The 16,275-nt window shown below is 47.7% G+C and overlaps 1 protein-coding gene across 3 annotated transcripts in view; it reads left to right on the top strand.

Moving 5' to 3' along the window:
• NCAPH (non-SMC condensin I complex subunit H) overlaps positions 1 to 16,275 on the top strand; it is a 36,679-nt gene that overhangs the window by 1,767 nt on the left and 18,637 nt on the right. For 2 of the 3 annotated variants that reach the window (XM_049857046.1, XM_049857048.1), the window contains exons 1-7: positions 1,255 to 1,336; positions 8,885 to 9,128; positions 9,283 to 9,373; positions 10,246 to 10,338; positions 10,609 to 10,738; positions 11,585 to 11,709; positions 15,668 to 15,857. In XM_049857046.1, the coding sequence (XP_049713003.1) occupies positions 1,318 to 1,336; positions 8,885 to 9,128; positions 9,283 to 9,373; positions 10,246 to 10,338; positions 10,609 to 10,738; positions 11,585 to 11,709; positions 15,668 to 15,857 (892 nt within the window). In that variant the 5' untranslated portion in view covers positions 1,255 to 1,317. Of the gene's footprint in view, positions 1 to 1,254; positions 1,337 to 8,884; positions 9,129 to 9,282; positions 9,374 to 10,245; positions 10,339 to 10,608; positions 10,739 to 11,584; positions 11,710 to 15,667; positions 15,858 to 16,275 lie in introns of those variants that run through there. The other variant, XM_049857047.1, reaches the window with a different exon arrangement.

Below are 16,275 nucleotides of genomic sequence, written 5' to 3'. Positions count from 1 at the left end.
CTCCCACACTGCCTTACATTAAAGATTGGAAGGTGGTCACTGTAAGAACAAACCAAAAAATGAAACCCGTGGCCGTTAAGTCGATTCGGACTCATAGCGACCCTATAGCACAGAATAGAACTGCCCCCATAGCGTTTCCAAGGAGCACCTGGTGGATTCAAAGTGCCAGGCTTGGTTAGCAGCCAATCTCTTAGCCACTACACCTCCAGGGTTTCCTGTAAGAACAAGTTCAGGCAAAAAATAAATAGGTTTAAAAAGTGGTTTTCAACAAAAGAAGTACTTCTTGGCTGCCAAAATGACTGAGGGGCATTGACAGATTTAGTGGGCAGGGAGTGTCAGGGACAGGACAGCCCAGCAAAGAGGGTGTGCGTCGTCCCACAGGTCAGGAACTGCTTCACTCCAAATGCCAACGGCACTCCTGAGAAGCGCGGTAAAAGATGTGTGAGTTTTAGGACATTACGGGATGTTCTAGGCATATCTGAGGGAATCGCCCTGGCCCTTCTTCCCATGATAAATTCTTGGGGCCGCTGAGACACAGAGAAGGGACAGGCGGCATTCACACCTGTCTCATTTCCGACCTTGACCTTTTGTCACGGAAGCGGGAGGGCGAGGTTTGCAGGAGGCATCTCCCGGGGCCTTTTTAACGGTAAAAGGTACACGACACCTTGTCTCGGTCCTTCCCTCCCGGAACGATCCTCTGTAGGTGGTCGCCTCGCTCTCCACACCCGCCGCTTTCTACCTGGGCGTCCTGCTGCCCTCGAGCACAGGTCCTCGGGCCTCTGTCTCCCTCCTGGGGAGTAAGGTCCAGGACAGCAGAGCCCTTGTCGGCCTTGACGTCGGGTCCCAGCTCGCCCTAGGGCTCCGAAGGAGTGCCTTTTCATGCTATTTCAGGATGCCCGCTGGATCAGAAACCCACTGACAAATGGACTCAAGTCATTGCGACCCCATATGACAGACCGGAACTGCCCCATTGGATCTCTTGGCTGCACTCTTTAGGGGCAGATCGCCAGGTCTTTCTCCCGCGTAGCAGTTGGGTGGTTAGAGCCGCCGACCTGCTGGTTAGCAGCCGGGCACCTAAACCACTGGCCCCCAGGGATCCTCAGCCCGGCACCGGCACCATGGGCCCCGTCGCCCCCTTCGTCCCGCGGGGGAAGTCTCCGCGAGGGAAGGGGCGGACCGGGGGGGGGGGGGCAGCGAGCCGGGCGGTCTGCGCAGGCGCGCCACCAGCCCCGCCCAGGTGACGTCACCGCGGCCGTTACGCGCTCGGCAGGCTCGCGCGCGCGATTTAAACCCAGCTCCTGACAGGCGGAAGGCAGGATGGGACCTCCCTGCCGAGGTGAGGCCGGGCGGGCGGGAGGAGCAGCAGGAAGGGCCCAGGGCGAAGCAGTGGCCCGGGGGCGGGTAGGGCCCCCGAGCGGAGAACGCGGCAGCCCTCAGCCCCGGTGTGGGCCCGCCGACGTGTGGAGGCCGGCCTGGGGGCATCGTCTCGGCGGGCGGGCGGGCGGGCGGGCGGGCGGGCGGGCGGGCAGGCAGGCAAGCGGGGCGCGTTCGTCCAATCAGGACGCGGCTTGGGCGGGCGCGGCCAGCTCGGTCAATCAGGACGCGGCTTGGGCGGGCGGCGGGCGTGCGCGGCCAATTAGGTCCCGGCTTGGGCGGCCATGGGGGCGCGCGGGGCTTTGGCCTGGGCGGGGCGTGGGGCGCCTTCTCCTTGGCCCCTGCGTTCTGCCAGGTGTCACCGTCAAAAAAAAAAAAAAAAAAAGCCAAACCCATTGCCGTGGAGCCAATTCTGACTCATAGCGCCCCAATAGGACAGAGTAGAACTGCTCCATAGAGTTTCCAAGGAGCGCCTGGCGGATTCGAACTGCCGAGCCTTTGGTTAGCAGCCATAGCACTTAACCACTGAACTACCAGGGTTTCCGGTGTCACCGTTGAAAGGCAGGTTTTCCTGGAATGGGCGTTAGTGTCAGGGCCGTGGAAACGAATTGGTTACCGCTGTATGTTTACCACGCTTGCGTTTATTTTTGCATTCATCCAACAAGTATCTGAGCGCTCCTTTTGGGCCAGACTCAGGCAGGTGCAGGGATGCAGTACGGGACAGAACAGCCGAGATCCCTGCTCTTTTGGAGCTTATTTTCAGCCGGGGAGACAGTAAACACACGAAGTAACAAGCAGAAGAAATAAGTTCAGACTGGGGCTGAGCGCTGTGATTGAGACTAGCGGGGCGGGGCGAGGCGGGGGGCCTCCTTTAGAATAGAGGTTCAAGCAAATTCCAGGCAGGAGGAGCAAGTGCAAAAGTGAGGTGGGAAAGAGCCTGGCCTGGGTTATGACTTGACCAGAACTTCGAGATCAAGCTTAGTGAGGTTGGACATGCCTTGTAGGCCTCGGTAAGAGGTTTGACAATTTAGTTATATTTTCGGTATGTTAAGTGTGATATGCCTGAGAGACACCAGGTGAAGGGGTCAGTCTCCTGCACAAGAGTTTGGCAGTCAGAGAAGAGGAGGAAGAAATAAGCTCGGACATCACTGTCGTATACATCATATTTAAAACCATGGGAACAGATGGAATCTCTAGGAAAACATTGTGGAGAAAACTCCCAGGGCCAGCCTTTAGACGCTGGCTAGAGAGGGAGAAGCTGGGAAAACTCAAGCAGAGAGTGGTGTCATCGAAGCCAGGAGTGTTTCAAGGGGGGGCTGTGGCTGTTTCAAGTGCTGCTGAAGCTAAGGGAGACCCTGAAAAGTGGCCGTTGGATTTGGCAACATGGACGGACATTTCAGGTGATCGTCACAAAAGCAGTTTCGTGCAGTGGTAGGAATGGGAGTCAGGCCAGAAGGGATTGAAAAATGAGAGGGAGGTGAGGAAGTAGGGGCAGGAGATGTTTCTGAGCTCAGTAACTGTTGAATGAATGGATACACTACGTCCGGCACACAAAAGAAGTCAGGGAAAGAAAATTCAGGGAATTACAGAGTGCCTCTAATTCCCAAGAAGGAGCCTGGTGGCGCAGTAGTTAAGCACTTGGCTTCTAACTGAAAGGTTGGCAGTTCAAATCCACCAGCCACTCCGAGGGAGAAAGATGTGGCAGTCTGCTTCTGTAAAGATTACAGCCTTGGAAACCCTACGAGTCAGTTCTCCTCTGTCCTTTAGGGTCGCTATGAGTTGGAATCGACTCAGTGGCGATGGGTTTTTAACTATGTGTTGAATGAATGGATGCATTATGTTGAAGGCAACAAGAGAAATCAGGGAAAGAAAATTCAGAGAATGAAAGAGTGCCTCTAATTCCCAACTCGTGTTTCCCCTGCAGATATACTAAATTCCCCCTTTGGTGCTTCCTATTTCTGTTTTCTTTTTCCCAAACTCCAGCCCTTTTCCCACATCCAAGTAGCCTCAAGACCTCCTGGTTTTGCCTCTGAAAATGCCTATGACCTCTCTAGAGGTCAGAATGTTTCTTTTAGTTGTTTGACCTCAGGTGAGAGTTGGGTTAATCACGTTGTGAAGCCATCAGGGGATATGAAGTTCTTTTCCTCATGTTTACTTATTTATTCCTTGTTATCTCTATTCCCCTTTCCTATTGCTTCCTCTGCATCATGGCAGTGATTAGTGTTTCTTGTGTATAACTGCTCTATGAAAACTGCTCTTGTCAAGATTACCAATAACCCTTGAGTTGCTAAATGCAGTGACCACTCCTCACCTGATTTGACCAACCAGCCGTATTTGACACAGGTCATTACTCCTCCCTCCCCTGAAATACTGTCTTCACCTGGCTTTTAGGATGCCACGTTTTCCTCCCACCTCACTAGTTGCACAATCCTCATCTCTCTGGTTAGTTTCTCTTTCTTTCCTGCTCTTTAAATTTTTTTTTTATTAACTTTTATTAAGCTTCAAGTGAACATTTACAAATCCAATCACTCTGTCACATATAAGTTTACATACATCTCACTCCCTACTCCCACTTGCTCTCCCCCTATTGAGTCAGCCCTTTCAGTCTCTCCTTTGGTGACAATTTTGCCGGCTTCCCTCTCTCTCTATCCTCCCATCCCCCCTCCAGACAAGAGCTGCCAACACACTCTCAAGTGACCACCTGATATAATTAGCTCACTCTTCATCAGCATCTCTCTCCCACCCACTGACCAGTCCCTTTCATGTCTGATGAGTTGTCTTCGGGGATGGTTCCCGTCCTGTGCCAACAGAAGGTCTGGGGAGCATGGCCGCGGGGATTCCTCTAGTCTCAGTCAGACCATTAAGTATGGTCTTTTTATGAGAATTTGGGGTCTGCATCCCACTGATCTCCTGCTCCCTCAGGGGTTCTCTGTTGTGCTCCCTGTCAGGGCAGTCATCGATTGTGGCCGGGCACCAACTAGTTCTTCTGGTCTCAGGATGATGTAGGTCTCTGGTTCATGTGGCCCTTTCTGTCTCTTGGGCTCTTAGTTGTCGTGTGACCTTGGTGTTCTTCATTTTCCTTTGCTCCAGGTGGGTTGAGACCAATTGATGCATCTTAGATGGCCGCTTGTTAGCATTTAAGACCCCAGATGCCACATTTCAAAGTGGGATGCAGAATGTTTTCATACTAGAATTATTTTGCCAATTGACTTAGAAGTCCCCTCAAACCATGTTCCCCAGACCCTCGCCCCTGCTCCGCTGACCTTTGAAGCATTCATTTTATCCCAGAAACTTCTTTGCTTTTGGTCCAGTCCAATTGAGCTGACCTTCCATGTATTGAGTGTTGTCTTTCCCTTCACCCAAAGCAGTTCTTATCTACTGATTAATCAATAAAAAACCCTCTCCCTCCCTCCCTCCCTCCCTCCCTCCCCCCTTCGTAACCACAAAAGTATGTGTTCTTCTCAGTTTTTACTCTTTCTCAAGATCTTATAATAGTGGTCTTATACAATATTTGTCCTTTTACCTCTGACTAATTTTGCTCAGCATAATGCCTTCCAGGTTCCTCCATGTTATGAAATGTTTCACAGATTCTTCACTGTTCTTTATCGATGCGTAGTATTCCATTGTGTGAATATACCACAATTTATTTACCCATTCATCCGTTGATGGACACCTTGGTTGCTTCCAGCTTTTTGCTATTGTAAACAGAGCTGCAATAAACATGGGTGTGCGTATATCTGTTTGTGTGAAGGCTCTTGTATCTCTAGGGTATATTCCGAGGAGTGGGATTTCTGGGTTGTATGGTAGTTCTATTTCTAACTTTTTAAGATAACGCCAGATAGATTTCCAAAGTGGTTGTACCATTTGACATTTCCACCAGCAGTGTATAAGAGTTCCAATCTCTCCGCAGCCTCTCCAACATTTATTATTTTGTGTTTTTTGGATTAATGCCAGCCTTGTTGGAGTGAGATGGAATCTCATCGTAGTTTTAATTTGCATTTCTCTAATGGCTAATGATCGAGAGCATTTTCTCATGTATCTGTTGGCTGCCTGAATATCTTCTTTAGTGAAATGTGTGTTCATATCCTTTGCCAACTTCTTGATTGGGTTGTTTGTCTTTTTGTGGTTGAGTTTTGACAGAATCATGTAGATTTTAGAGATCAGGTGCTGGTCTGAGATGTCATAGCTGAAAATTCTTTCCTAGTCTGTAGGTGGTCTTTTTACTCTTTTGGTGAAGTCTTTGGATGAGCATAGGTGTTTGATTTTTAGGAGCTCCCAGTTCTCGGGTTTCTCTTCATCATTTTTGGTAATGTTTTGTATTCTGTTTATGCCTTGTATTAGGGCTCCTAGGGTTGTCCCTATTTTTTCTTCCATGATCTTTATCGTTTTAGTCTTTGTGTTTAGGTCTTTGATCCACTTGGAGTTAGTTTTTGTGCATGGTGTGAGGTATGGGTCCTGTTTCATTCTTTTGCAAATGGATATCCAGTTATGCCAGCACCATTTGTTAAAAAGACTATCTTTTCCCCAATTAACTGACACTGGGCCTTTGTCAAATATCAGCTGCTCATACGTGGATGGATTTATATCTGGGTTCTCAATTCTGTTCCATTGGTCTATGTGCCTGCTCTTTAAATTTTTGAAGTGTTCTAGAACCTAGCCTCAGATCTCTATCTACACTTATTTCTTTGGTGATCTCATCCAGACTCATGGCTTTAAACGCTGTCTTTATGCTGATGGAAGCCCTGGTGACGCAGTGCTTAAAGTGCTTGGCTGCTAACCGAAAGACTGGTGGTTTAAACCCACTAGCTGCCCCTTGGAAACCGTATGGGGCAGTTCTGTTCTGTCTTATAGGGTTGTTATGAGTCAGAATTGACTTGATGGCAATGGGTTTGGTTTCTTGGTTTTATATGCCGATTTCCAAATTTATGTAACCAGCCTGGAGCTTTTCTCTAAACTCTAGGTTCACATATCTGTTTGCCCCATAGGATGACTAATAAGCATCTCAAGTTTAGCATGTCCAGGATTGAGTCCTGACCTTCCCTCCATCCACCTACTCCCCAAATGTGCTTCTGTAGTCTTTCTCTCTCAGTTCATGGCAACTCCATTTTACCAGTTGTTCAGAATAACCTTGGAGTTATTCTTGAGTCTTCTATTTTCTCTCCTGCCCCACGTTTAACCCATCAGGAGATTAAATTGCCACCTCCACTGCCACCCCTCTCATCTGAGCCACCTCGCTCTTGTCTTGGTTATTCATTCGCCTCCTAACTGACCGTCCTGCTCTTCTGTTCTTGCTCCCTTTCCAGTCTGTCCTCAGTGTAACAGCCTAAGTCAGATTCCTCTTCTCCATACCCTCCAGTCACTTTCCTCCTCACTCCCGTAAAAGGCAAAATCATTACAGTGGCCTGTAAGCAAGGATGATATGTCCCTTCCAGTTGTCCTTCTCTCATCCTGACTATCTGGTGTTCCTGCTCCACCAGCCCCTGCACAGTTTGACCCCGCACTGCCTGTCTAACTTTTGTGGCTACTCCCCGGGTTGCACCGCTCCTGCACACGGATCTTCTCAGACATGCCAGGATGTTCTTGTCTCGGCACTTACTCTTCACTCTACTTCCATATGTCTTCCCCAGATATCCGCACGGCCTTGATTCTAAGGCTCCCTTCTTGGTGACATGGAAACCCTGGTGGGTGGCGCAGTGGTGAAGTGCTATGGCTGCCAACCAAAACATCGGCAGTTCAAATCCGCCAGGCGCTCCTTGGAAACTCTATGGGGGCAGTTCTGCTCTGTCCTATGGTGAAATGGAAACCCTGGTGGGTGGCGCAGTGGTGAAGTGCTACGGCTGCCAACCAAAACATCGGCAGTTCGAATCCGCCAGGCGCTCCTTGGAAACTCTACGGGGCAGTTCTACTTTGTCCTATAGGGTTACTGTGAGTCGGAATGGACTCGACGGCAGCGAGTTCTTGGTGAAGGCTTTCTTGGCCACTGTTTAAAATGACCCCCACCTCCACTCCCCAGATCCCCTCAGTCCCCGTCCACGCCTTAGTTTCTTCACAGGAAAATTGACAGACTAGGACAATAAATACCCTTACACCCACCACCTAGATCGCATAGTTGTTGACATTTTGTCATATTTATGTTGGTCTCCTCCCTCACGTGTATGTATTTTTTGACTGAACCGGTTGAAAGCAAGTTGCATACATGATGTCCAAAAGCCAAACCAAACCCACTATCATCGAGTCGATTTCGACTCATAGCAACCCTATAGGACAGAGTAGAACTGCCCCATAGAGTTTCCAAGGAGCGCCTGGAGGATTCAAACTGCCGACCCTTTGGTTAGCAACCATAGCACTTAACCACTGTGCCACCAGGGTTTCCTTACATGATGCCACTTCCCCCAAAATTGTTTCTCATGCATCTCTTAAAAGCAATGCCATTCTTCTACATTATTATACCATTATCACATCTAAGAAAATAATCAATTCCCTAAGCAAGGCCCCTGCGTCCTGCCAGGTGTCACCGTCAAAAAAAATTCCCTAATGTTATTTGATATCTAGACTATACCCAGAATTTCCCTAATTATCCACAAAATGTTGTTTATAGCTGTTCTTTTTTTTACTGGGTGGGGCGGGGGGGCAAGGATTGGCTCAAAGGTCATACATTGTTTTTGGTCTTTTATTCCAGAAGAGTCCCCCTACTTCTTCTGTGGAATAACTGACTTTTTTAAGAGGCGAAGCCCGTTGTCTTGTAAACTCTCCCACATTCTGGATTTTTGGGATGTTTCCTTGTGTTATCATTTAGCTTGTTCCTCTACCCTTATAAAAAAAATTTTTTTTTTCTTTTTTTTGAAGTTGGAGCTAAAGTCAGACACTTTTGGCAAAAATGTTCATGAGTGGTGCTGTGAATTTTATATTGCATCGCTGAGAGATGAATGAATTTCAGGCTGTTCTTTTTGAGTGTGTTAGGCTACACGTGATTGCCTGGTTGAAGTGGTGATGGCTAGATCTTTCCTTGTAAAAGACGGTTTTCCCTCTGCAACTAGCAGGTGATTCTTTGGAATGTGCTATTTATTTAATATATTTTTTTTTTATTCTCTGTCTCCCAAGATATGGCAGAGCTGGAATTAGCCTATCCCCAACCCTTGTCTCAGCACCTGCCTCTCCCTTGCCTGGCATTATGGGCTATACGTGTTTGTTGTTCCAGGAGTCTGTGAGGTTATCAGAAGCAGCACCTTTATCTTATCCCTCTTTTATATCCTGTACAGTGCTTAGATTCATAATAACTAGCTATGAAGTGGATTTTTGTCCCAGATCGGCAAGGAAGCAGCAGAAACCTATCACCCTCCCAGAAACCCAACTCAGAGGTTCTAGTCACAGAGTATTAGAGTCAGAAAAGATACTTGAAGGAAAGGTGCAGTGACCTTCCGCCCCGTGACAGGCCCCACAACCCCTTTTAGATAGAGGAACGTTCTGCTGAACCTTGCCTGAGCAAGCGTTTTTGTTCCGTTGCCATCAGTCCCAATGAACAACTCTGCTTCAGAGACCCGTGGACACCTCCACAGTGCCTCCTCACCGTCGGAACGGGCATTCGCAATGCCTCTGCCCAGGAAGGCCCCCCTCAATACCCCTGGCACCCCTATCCTTGAAGACTTTCCGCAGAACGATGATGAGAAGGAGCGACTGCAGCGGAGGCGCTCCAGGGTCTTCGATTTGCAGTTCAGCACAGACTCGCCTCATGTGCTGGCCTCTCCCTCCAGTAGGTGAGTGTGTTCCTGGGCTGGCTCCCTTGGGGAGCCGCTGTGACATGGGTAGCCTGTGTCCTGCATCTCCATGATACCACCATGGGCCTGGGTTTTGAAAAGTCACAGGATCATGGATCCTGGCTAGAGTTTTCTATGTTTGTTTCCCATTTAGGAGTATTGACAGTTCAGTTACAATCTCCAAGTTTACAAACACACAGATAACAGAGCATTACTCCACCTGTATCAAATTATCCACGGAAAATGTGAGTATCTGCTGGCTTATCCCTGAATATTTTGCAGCTTGATGCAGAGGGGTCTGGTCTCCTTGATTCCATAGAGAGTGCATGATTGATCGTAATTGTATACTGCATTTTTACGCAAATAGTGGGGCACAGTTGGCAGACAAACATAGAGGGTGCGTAACTCTTAATGCTGATGTTTTTCAATGTTTTTACTGTTTCTTGTGGAACTTTGGTGCCCCCACCATATCACTGCCACCTGCAGTGTATCTAGATAAGCAGGAAGGCTTATGTTAATAGTGTGAGCTCTGAAACTAGATTTCCTGAGTTGGGATCCTGTCTCTTCCACTTTCAAGCTGTGTGACCTTGGCAAGTTACCCAACCACTCTGCCTCAGGGTCCTCAGGTCAAATGAGGACGAGACTAGTACCTACCTCAGAGAGTTGTTCTGAGGTGACAGAGTCCCTTCATGTGAGGACGAGACTAGTGCCTACCTCAGAGAGTTGTTCTGAGGTGACAGAGCCCCTTCATGTGAGGACGAGACTAGTGCCTACCTCAGAGGGTTGTTCTGAGCTGACCGAGTCCCTTCACGTGAAGACAAGGGCCTACCTCAGAGAGTTGTTCTGAGGTGACTGAGTCCCTTCATGTGTAGTGCTTAGAACAGGGCCTGCACACTACGGACACACAGGAATTTTGTGCTCTCGCTGTGTAGACGTTGAGAATGAGGAGGAACATATGTTGGATTTGGCTATTTGCCAGATTTTTCTGGGAATTCAGGTCAGGGGTGTGGTATAGGATAATCCTATATAAAAATTTAGCTTGTTCTGTTCACTGTAGAATTATTTACATCAATCTAGGCTATAAATAACAAAGCTTTCTGTAATTTTCCGTTTTCAGAAAATCACTACCAAGAATGCTTTTGGCTTGCATTTGATTGATTTTATGTCAGAGATTCTTAAACAGAAAGACACCGAACCGACCAACTTTAAAGTAAGAAGGATGTCCATTGTCTTGCATTGGAAATAATGATGACTATTTCTAACACCATAAGACAATAGTTGAATTCTGCAAATACATGAAAGCCTCTCTCATTTAAGATGTTGTTAGCTACTTCGCTGTGTTTCCTAACCTGATGAAATGCAGATAAGATACCTGTGTGTCATGTTCTGGTTATTCCCCGCCAGTGTTAATGGGACTTCTGCCTGTTCAGAAGCAGCTTTTTGAACATCCCTGTGAGTGTAGCTCTGCTTGTCTGACCAGGTGGCTGCTGGTACTCTGGATGCCAGCACCAAGATCTATGCTGTGCGTGTTGACGCAGTTCATGCCGACGTGTACCGAGTCCTTGGGGGACTGGGCAAAGAGACCCCGGAAGAGGAGGGCCACGATGCAGGTGTGCAGACTGGGGTTTGGACTTAATGGGCTTCTTTTAGGGTTTAAAAAAAAAAACCAAACCCATTGCCACAAGTCAATTCTGACTCATAGCAACCCAATAGGATGGAGTAGAACTGTCCCATAGGGTTCCCAAGGAGCGTCTGGTGGATTTGAACTGCTGACGTTTTGGTCAGCAGCCATAGATCTTAACCACTACACCACCAGAGTTTCCTCTTTTAGGGTATAACAGGTAGTTATTTGAATGATATACTGGAACGATTACCTCATGGAATCGATTACCTCATGGACATTTTCAGAATTGGATATTGTCTTGCATGAGAAGTTATTCAAACATGAGTTATTTTTTTTGGAAAAAGAGAAGGGCCTTATAAAAGCTTTTAGATTTTATTTTGGCAAGGTTGAGTAAACACCAGCTAGGGAGCTTCAGATGTGGGGGTGTTTGGAAGTCAACTTGCATTAGAAGCCAAATAACTGATCTAGCACACAAAACCTGCAGAAGCCAGAACCTGCATAAGGCAGAAACCTGTCAGAGAAGGAAAACTCAAATATTTTCCACTAATGGACAGTGATAGAAAAGTGGTAAGACTGCATCCTGTCAAAGGCAGAAAACGTGCAAGACCTGGGAAAACAAAGCAGCCATGTGGAGCTCCAGCTCTCACAGGTCTCACCGTAGTTAGATTTCCCCTGAGCTGCGGATCAGATGTACCTGTTGCTTTCAGAGAATCGTGCACGTTGAAGTTATGACTACTCTTCAGGGCTCTGAAGAACTTGAACTGATAATAACAAGTTCCATTACATGCTCCAAAGCAATCCTCACACTCCACAATCTTATTCCTTCTTTCAGATGCAAGTGCTACCGAAGTGGGAACAAGCAAAAAGGCGCCGAAGCCAAAAAAGAAGCACTCATACAAAACCATTGAGCAGAACCTTAACAACCTCAACGTCTCCGAAGCAGATCGGAAGTGTGAGGTGAGGCGCTGTGTGCACAGCGTAGTCTCTGTCTGCTTCAGAGCCTCAGGGTCTGGTGCTTGGCAGGGCTTGCTGCATTATGGGTGTGTGCTTGTGTAAGCCTCGGAGGAGGACAGTGTTCACCTGGCATCCTTGCACTGCTACCCTTTAGCTTTACAGTGAAGCCTGAAGGTGCTAAGTCCCTGTTTTCCCTTCAGTCTATCAGAACGATGAAGTAGAAAGAGATTGCAAATTGCTGAGAAACCTGATCAATAGAACAATTCATTTTCTTTCCTAGTAGAAGCAGCAGGAACGATAGCTAAAGTTTAACTGCGCTTCTGGGGTGCCGTGTGCTGCCCTAAGCCTTTGACCTGTGTTGACTCATTAGCCTCACAGCACACTTGCGACCTCTTGAAATTTTTCATAGTAAACAGAAAGAGAACAGTGGGAGGGAGGAGTGAAGACACTGAGTACAGGCAGGTCTTCCGAAGAGTTTTCCCATAATGGGAGCAGAGTAAGGTAATGGGAGAATTAAGAGCTTGTTTACTTGTTGATGCCAGCAGTCTAGCAGAGGAGTGGTTATTGATGATGTAGACAAGAAGGGAGAGTTTCTGGAGCAAGCGGATAATGAGGGAAGGAGTGGACAGTCCCATGGGGTTGGCTGAGGAGCACCAGCGACTGGTAGGGGATGAGCTTGAGCGTGTACACGTGGGAGCCTTCTGGATGTCCTTTTGTAGGGATGTCTTTTTTCCACAGTAAAATAGAAAGCCAGGCCATCAGCTGGCAGTGAATGTGGGGAAGGAACACATTGGAGGTTTAAGGAGAGAGAAAAGGTAGGAAAGAGTCCTCCAGGAAGGTGGGCAAGGGATGGACCAGGGAAACACAGCTTGGTTGCCAGATAACACGCAGGGCCCTTTGAGGGTAGTGGAGACACATTTAAAGTGAGGCCAGACAGCATGGCTTTGTCCTTCCCGGCCATGATTAGCTGTCTGGGTACAAGCAGGAAGTGGGCAGGAAGTTGGGTTTAACAAAGCAGTGTGTCTGGCTGAGTGAATGACACAGCTAGCAAGGGGCATTGGGTTAAAACCATGTGCAAGGAAGTGGTTATAATCATTGCTCATGGAATTTTAGCTGGGAAAAGAGGGGAGGGAGTGAGGGACAGGAAAGTGGTACAATTAGTAGATTGTAGGTCCTGGTGGGCGTCAGAGACTTGGCATGGCAGACAAGAAGGCGTAAGCTGGAAAGACAGGAGGTCATTGTCAGAAAGGGGCGCTTGGAATTGAGCTTATGGAGAGATTGTACTCTAATGACAATTCAGGGAACAGGCAAGGGGGCGAAAGGCTGAGAGGACTAAGGTGTGGGGGTCTTGCTAAGACCTCAGAGATGGAGGGTTGTTAGGACGGTGGACAGGAGCATTGAGGGGGAGGGTGTCAGGTGGCTGAGAGGCCAGAGAACTAGATGGATGTTGAAATCCTTCCGAATTACGATAGTAGTACAGTGGAGAATAGGAACGAGGGAGGAGCTAATACTCAGTCTTCAAAGACAGGGCATAGGATTGTGACCAGGGGATTGGAGGGTGATTGCCACACAGATGGGAAGAGGGTGGCCGAGTCTTATGTTATATTCAAAGCTGACAGTTCTTGGGAATTGGGAAGGAGACTAGTCTGGAAGCTGCATGAGGAGCAAGGAAATCGTCTGCCTCACTTCTGGGCCTAGTGGTTGAAGGGTTTGGGAGAGAAGACAGCTGCTGTGGAGAGGCTGCTGGGGAGGCAGTGTCCTGTGGGAGCACCATGCTTCATAAACAGTAGTGCCCCTCAAGCTCTTTTCATTGTTGTCCCTTCTAAGGAGCCTCCAGATGTTTTGTTCCTTGAAATGAAATACTAAGGGATAAGATTTTGTCAAGTCGGGTTGAGGTTTGGAAAGCCACAAATTATTGTAATACCTAAGGTTTTTTTTTCACTGCCGGCAAGAACCAATTTTCACTTCCTTGAGGGCGGTATCACCCCCATTGAGAATGCATGAGTTAGAGCAAGAAGGTAGAGGAGCCTTCAGGGAGAGGCAGGGTATATGGGAATGTTGGTGATGACTGACTGAGTCTGGAGGGAGAGGGGGTCGAAAGGGAGATGTACAGCGCTGGGTAGGATCTAGAGTCTGGGGAATGTAGACTCCCGGGTGTCTTGGGTCTTCTTTGTGTAATTAATAAATAAACTAGATAAAGGGCAATAAAATGGGAATTGTTCTAGTGGTCTCATAGCAGATGGGAGTGGTGAGGTGGGCTCAGAGTAGTAGGGTAGGGAAGTGATGGATTTTGCTAAACAAACATTGACACAGTGTCTTAGTTAACTAGCGCTGTTAGAACAGAAATGCCACAGGGGTGGCTTTAACAAACAAATTTATTTCCTCACAGTTTAGGAGGCTAGATATCTAAATTCAGGGCGCCGGCTCTAGGGAAAGGCTCTCTCTGTCAGGTCTGGGGGAAAGTCCTTGTCTCTTTTCATCTTCTGTTCCTTTTTGATCTTCAGGTAGTGTGGCATCTATCTGCCCCCATCTCTGCTTTCTTATATCTCAAGAGAGATTGACTTAAGACACACCCTTTACTAATACTGCCTCATTAACATAAGAAGAAAATCCACTCTCAAATGGGATTATAACCACTATGTTGTTGTTCAGAGTCTTCCTCTTTTTCACTGGCCCTCTACTTTACCAAGCAGGATGTCCTTCTTCAGGGACTGGTCCCTCCTGACATGTCCCAAGTACGTGTGACAAAGTCTCGCTATCCTTGCCTCTAAGGAGCATTCTGGCTGTACTTCTTCCAAGACAGATTTGTTCGTTCTTCTGGCAGTCCATGGTATTTTCAATATTTTTCACCAACATCATAATTCAAAGTCATCAGTTCTTCTTCAGTCTCCTTATTCATTGTCCAAGTTTTGCATGCATATGAGATGATTGAAAACACCACGGCTTGGGTCAGACGCACCTTAGTCCTCAAGGTGACATCTTTGCTTTTGAACACTTCAGTATTTTTTTTTATAATTTTTATTGTGCTCTAAGTGAAAGTTCACAAATCAAGTCAGTCTCTCACACAAAAACCCATATACACCTTGCTACATACTCCCGATTGCTCTCCCCCTAATGAGACAGCCCGCTCTCTCCCTCCACTCTCTTTTCGTGTCCATTTCGCCAGCTTCTAACCCCCTCCACCCTCTCATCTCCCCTCCAGACAGGAGATGCCAACATAGTCTCAAGTGTCCACCTGATCCAAGAAGCTCACTCCTCACCAGCATCCCTCTCCAACCCATTGTCCAGTCCAATCCATGTCTGAAGAGTTGGCTTCGGGAATGGTTCCTGTCCTGGGCCAACAGAAGGTCTGGGGGCCATGACCACTGGGGCCCTTCTAGTCTCAGTCAGGCCATTAAGTCTGGTCTTTTGAGAATTTGGGGTCTGCATCCCACTGCTCACCTGCTCCCTCAGGGGTTCTCTGTTGTGTTCCCTGTCAGGGCAGTCATCGGTTGTAGCTGGGCACCATCTAGTTCTTCTGGTCTCAGGATGATGTAGTCGCTGGTTCATGTGGCCCTTTCTGTCTCTTGGGCTTGTAATTACCTTGTGTCCTTGGTGTTCTTCATTGTCCTTTGATCCAGGTGGGTTGAGACCAATTGATGCATCTTAGATGGCTGCTTGCTAGCGTTTAAGACCCCAGACAGTTCAAAGTGGGATGCAGAATGTTTTCTTAATAGATTTTATTATGCCAGTTGACTTAGATGTCCCCTGAAACCATGGTCCCCAGACCCCTGCCCCTGCTACGCTGGCCTTCGAAGCATTCAGTTTATTGCTTTTGAACACTTAAAAGAGGTCTTTTGCAGTTGATTTGCCCAGTGCAATATGCTGTTTGATTTCTTGACTGCTGCTTCAGCTGGGTCTGGGCTTCCATGGGCGTTGACTGTGTATCTCTTTGGTTCCCTCTCTTTGTTTTTGTGTTCAGATTGACCCCATGTTTCAGAAGACTGCAGCCTCCTTCGATGAGTGTAGCACAGCAGGGGTGTTCCTCTCTACCCTCCACTGCTATGACTATAGAAGCGAGTTGCTTTTTCCTTCTGACCTGCAGACTCTATCCACCAGAGAACCTCTTGAGTTTCCTGATTTAGGTTGGGTGGAAATGACAGATTTAGAAGGTAAGTACAGATACTCCCTCTCGCCAGAGCGTTCTGGTCATCAGAGAGGTTTTTATGTAACTGTGGGTGTGATCACCCCATTATGCTCTTAGGCTGATTATTTAAATTACCCAGAAGGTACCAAACCGGGTATCCCTTTGGGAGTGCCTAGCACAAGGCAGTACTTGTTTTCCTCTCCGCAGCATGGAGTCTGAAACAGTAGTAGCTAATATTCGCCGTTGCTCTTGGTCTCTATATGCCACGTAGTTCAGGTGTCCACTGTTGTGGTTCTCACACTCATGTTATTGGGGCCCTGGGCTGTCAGAGTCTAGACTTGTCCGGCCAGAGAGGCCTTGTTTTTATTTATTATCAGTACAGGGGGTTCTCAGGAAAAGGGGGCATTGTGAATTGTTTTCACAGTACTCTTTGGCCATCTCAG

The sequence above is a fragment of the Elephas maximus genome, chromosome 17 (assembly GCF_024166365.1).
Source record: "Elephas maximus indicus isolate mEleMax1 chromosome 17, mEleMax1 primary haplotype, whole genome shotgun sequence".
Classification (NCBI taxonomy): domain Eukaryota; kingdom Metazoa; phylum Chordata; class Mammalia; order Proboscidea; family Elephantidae; genus Elephas; species Elephas maximus.
Note: the sequence above shows the minus strand (reverse complement) of the source record. Positions and strands in the feature narration are given on the sequence as shown.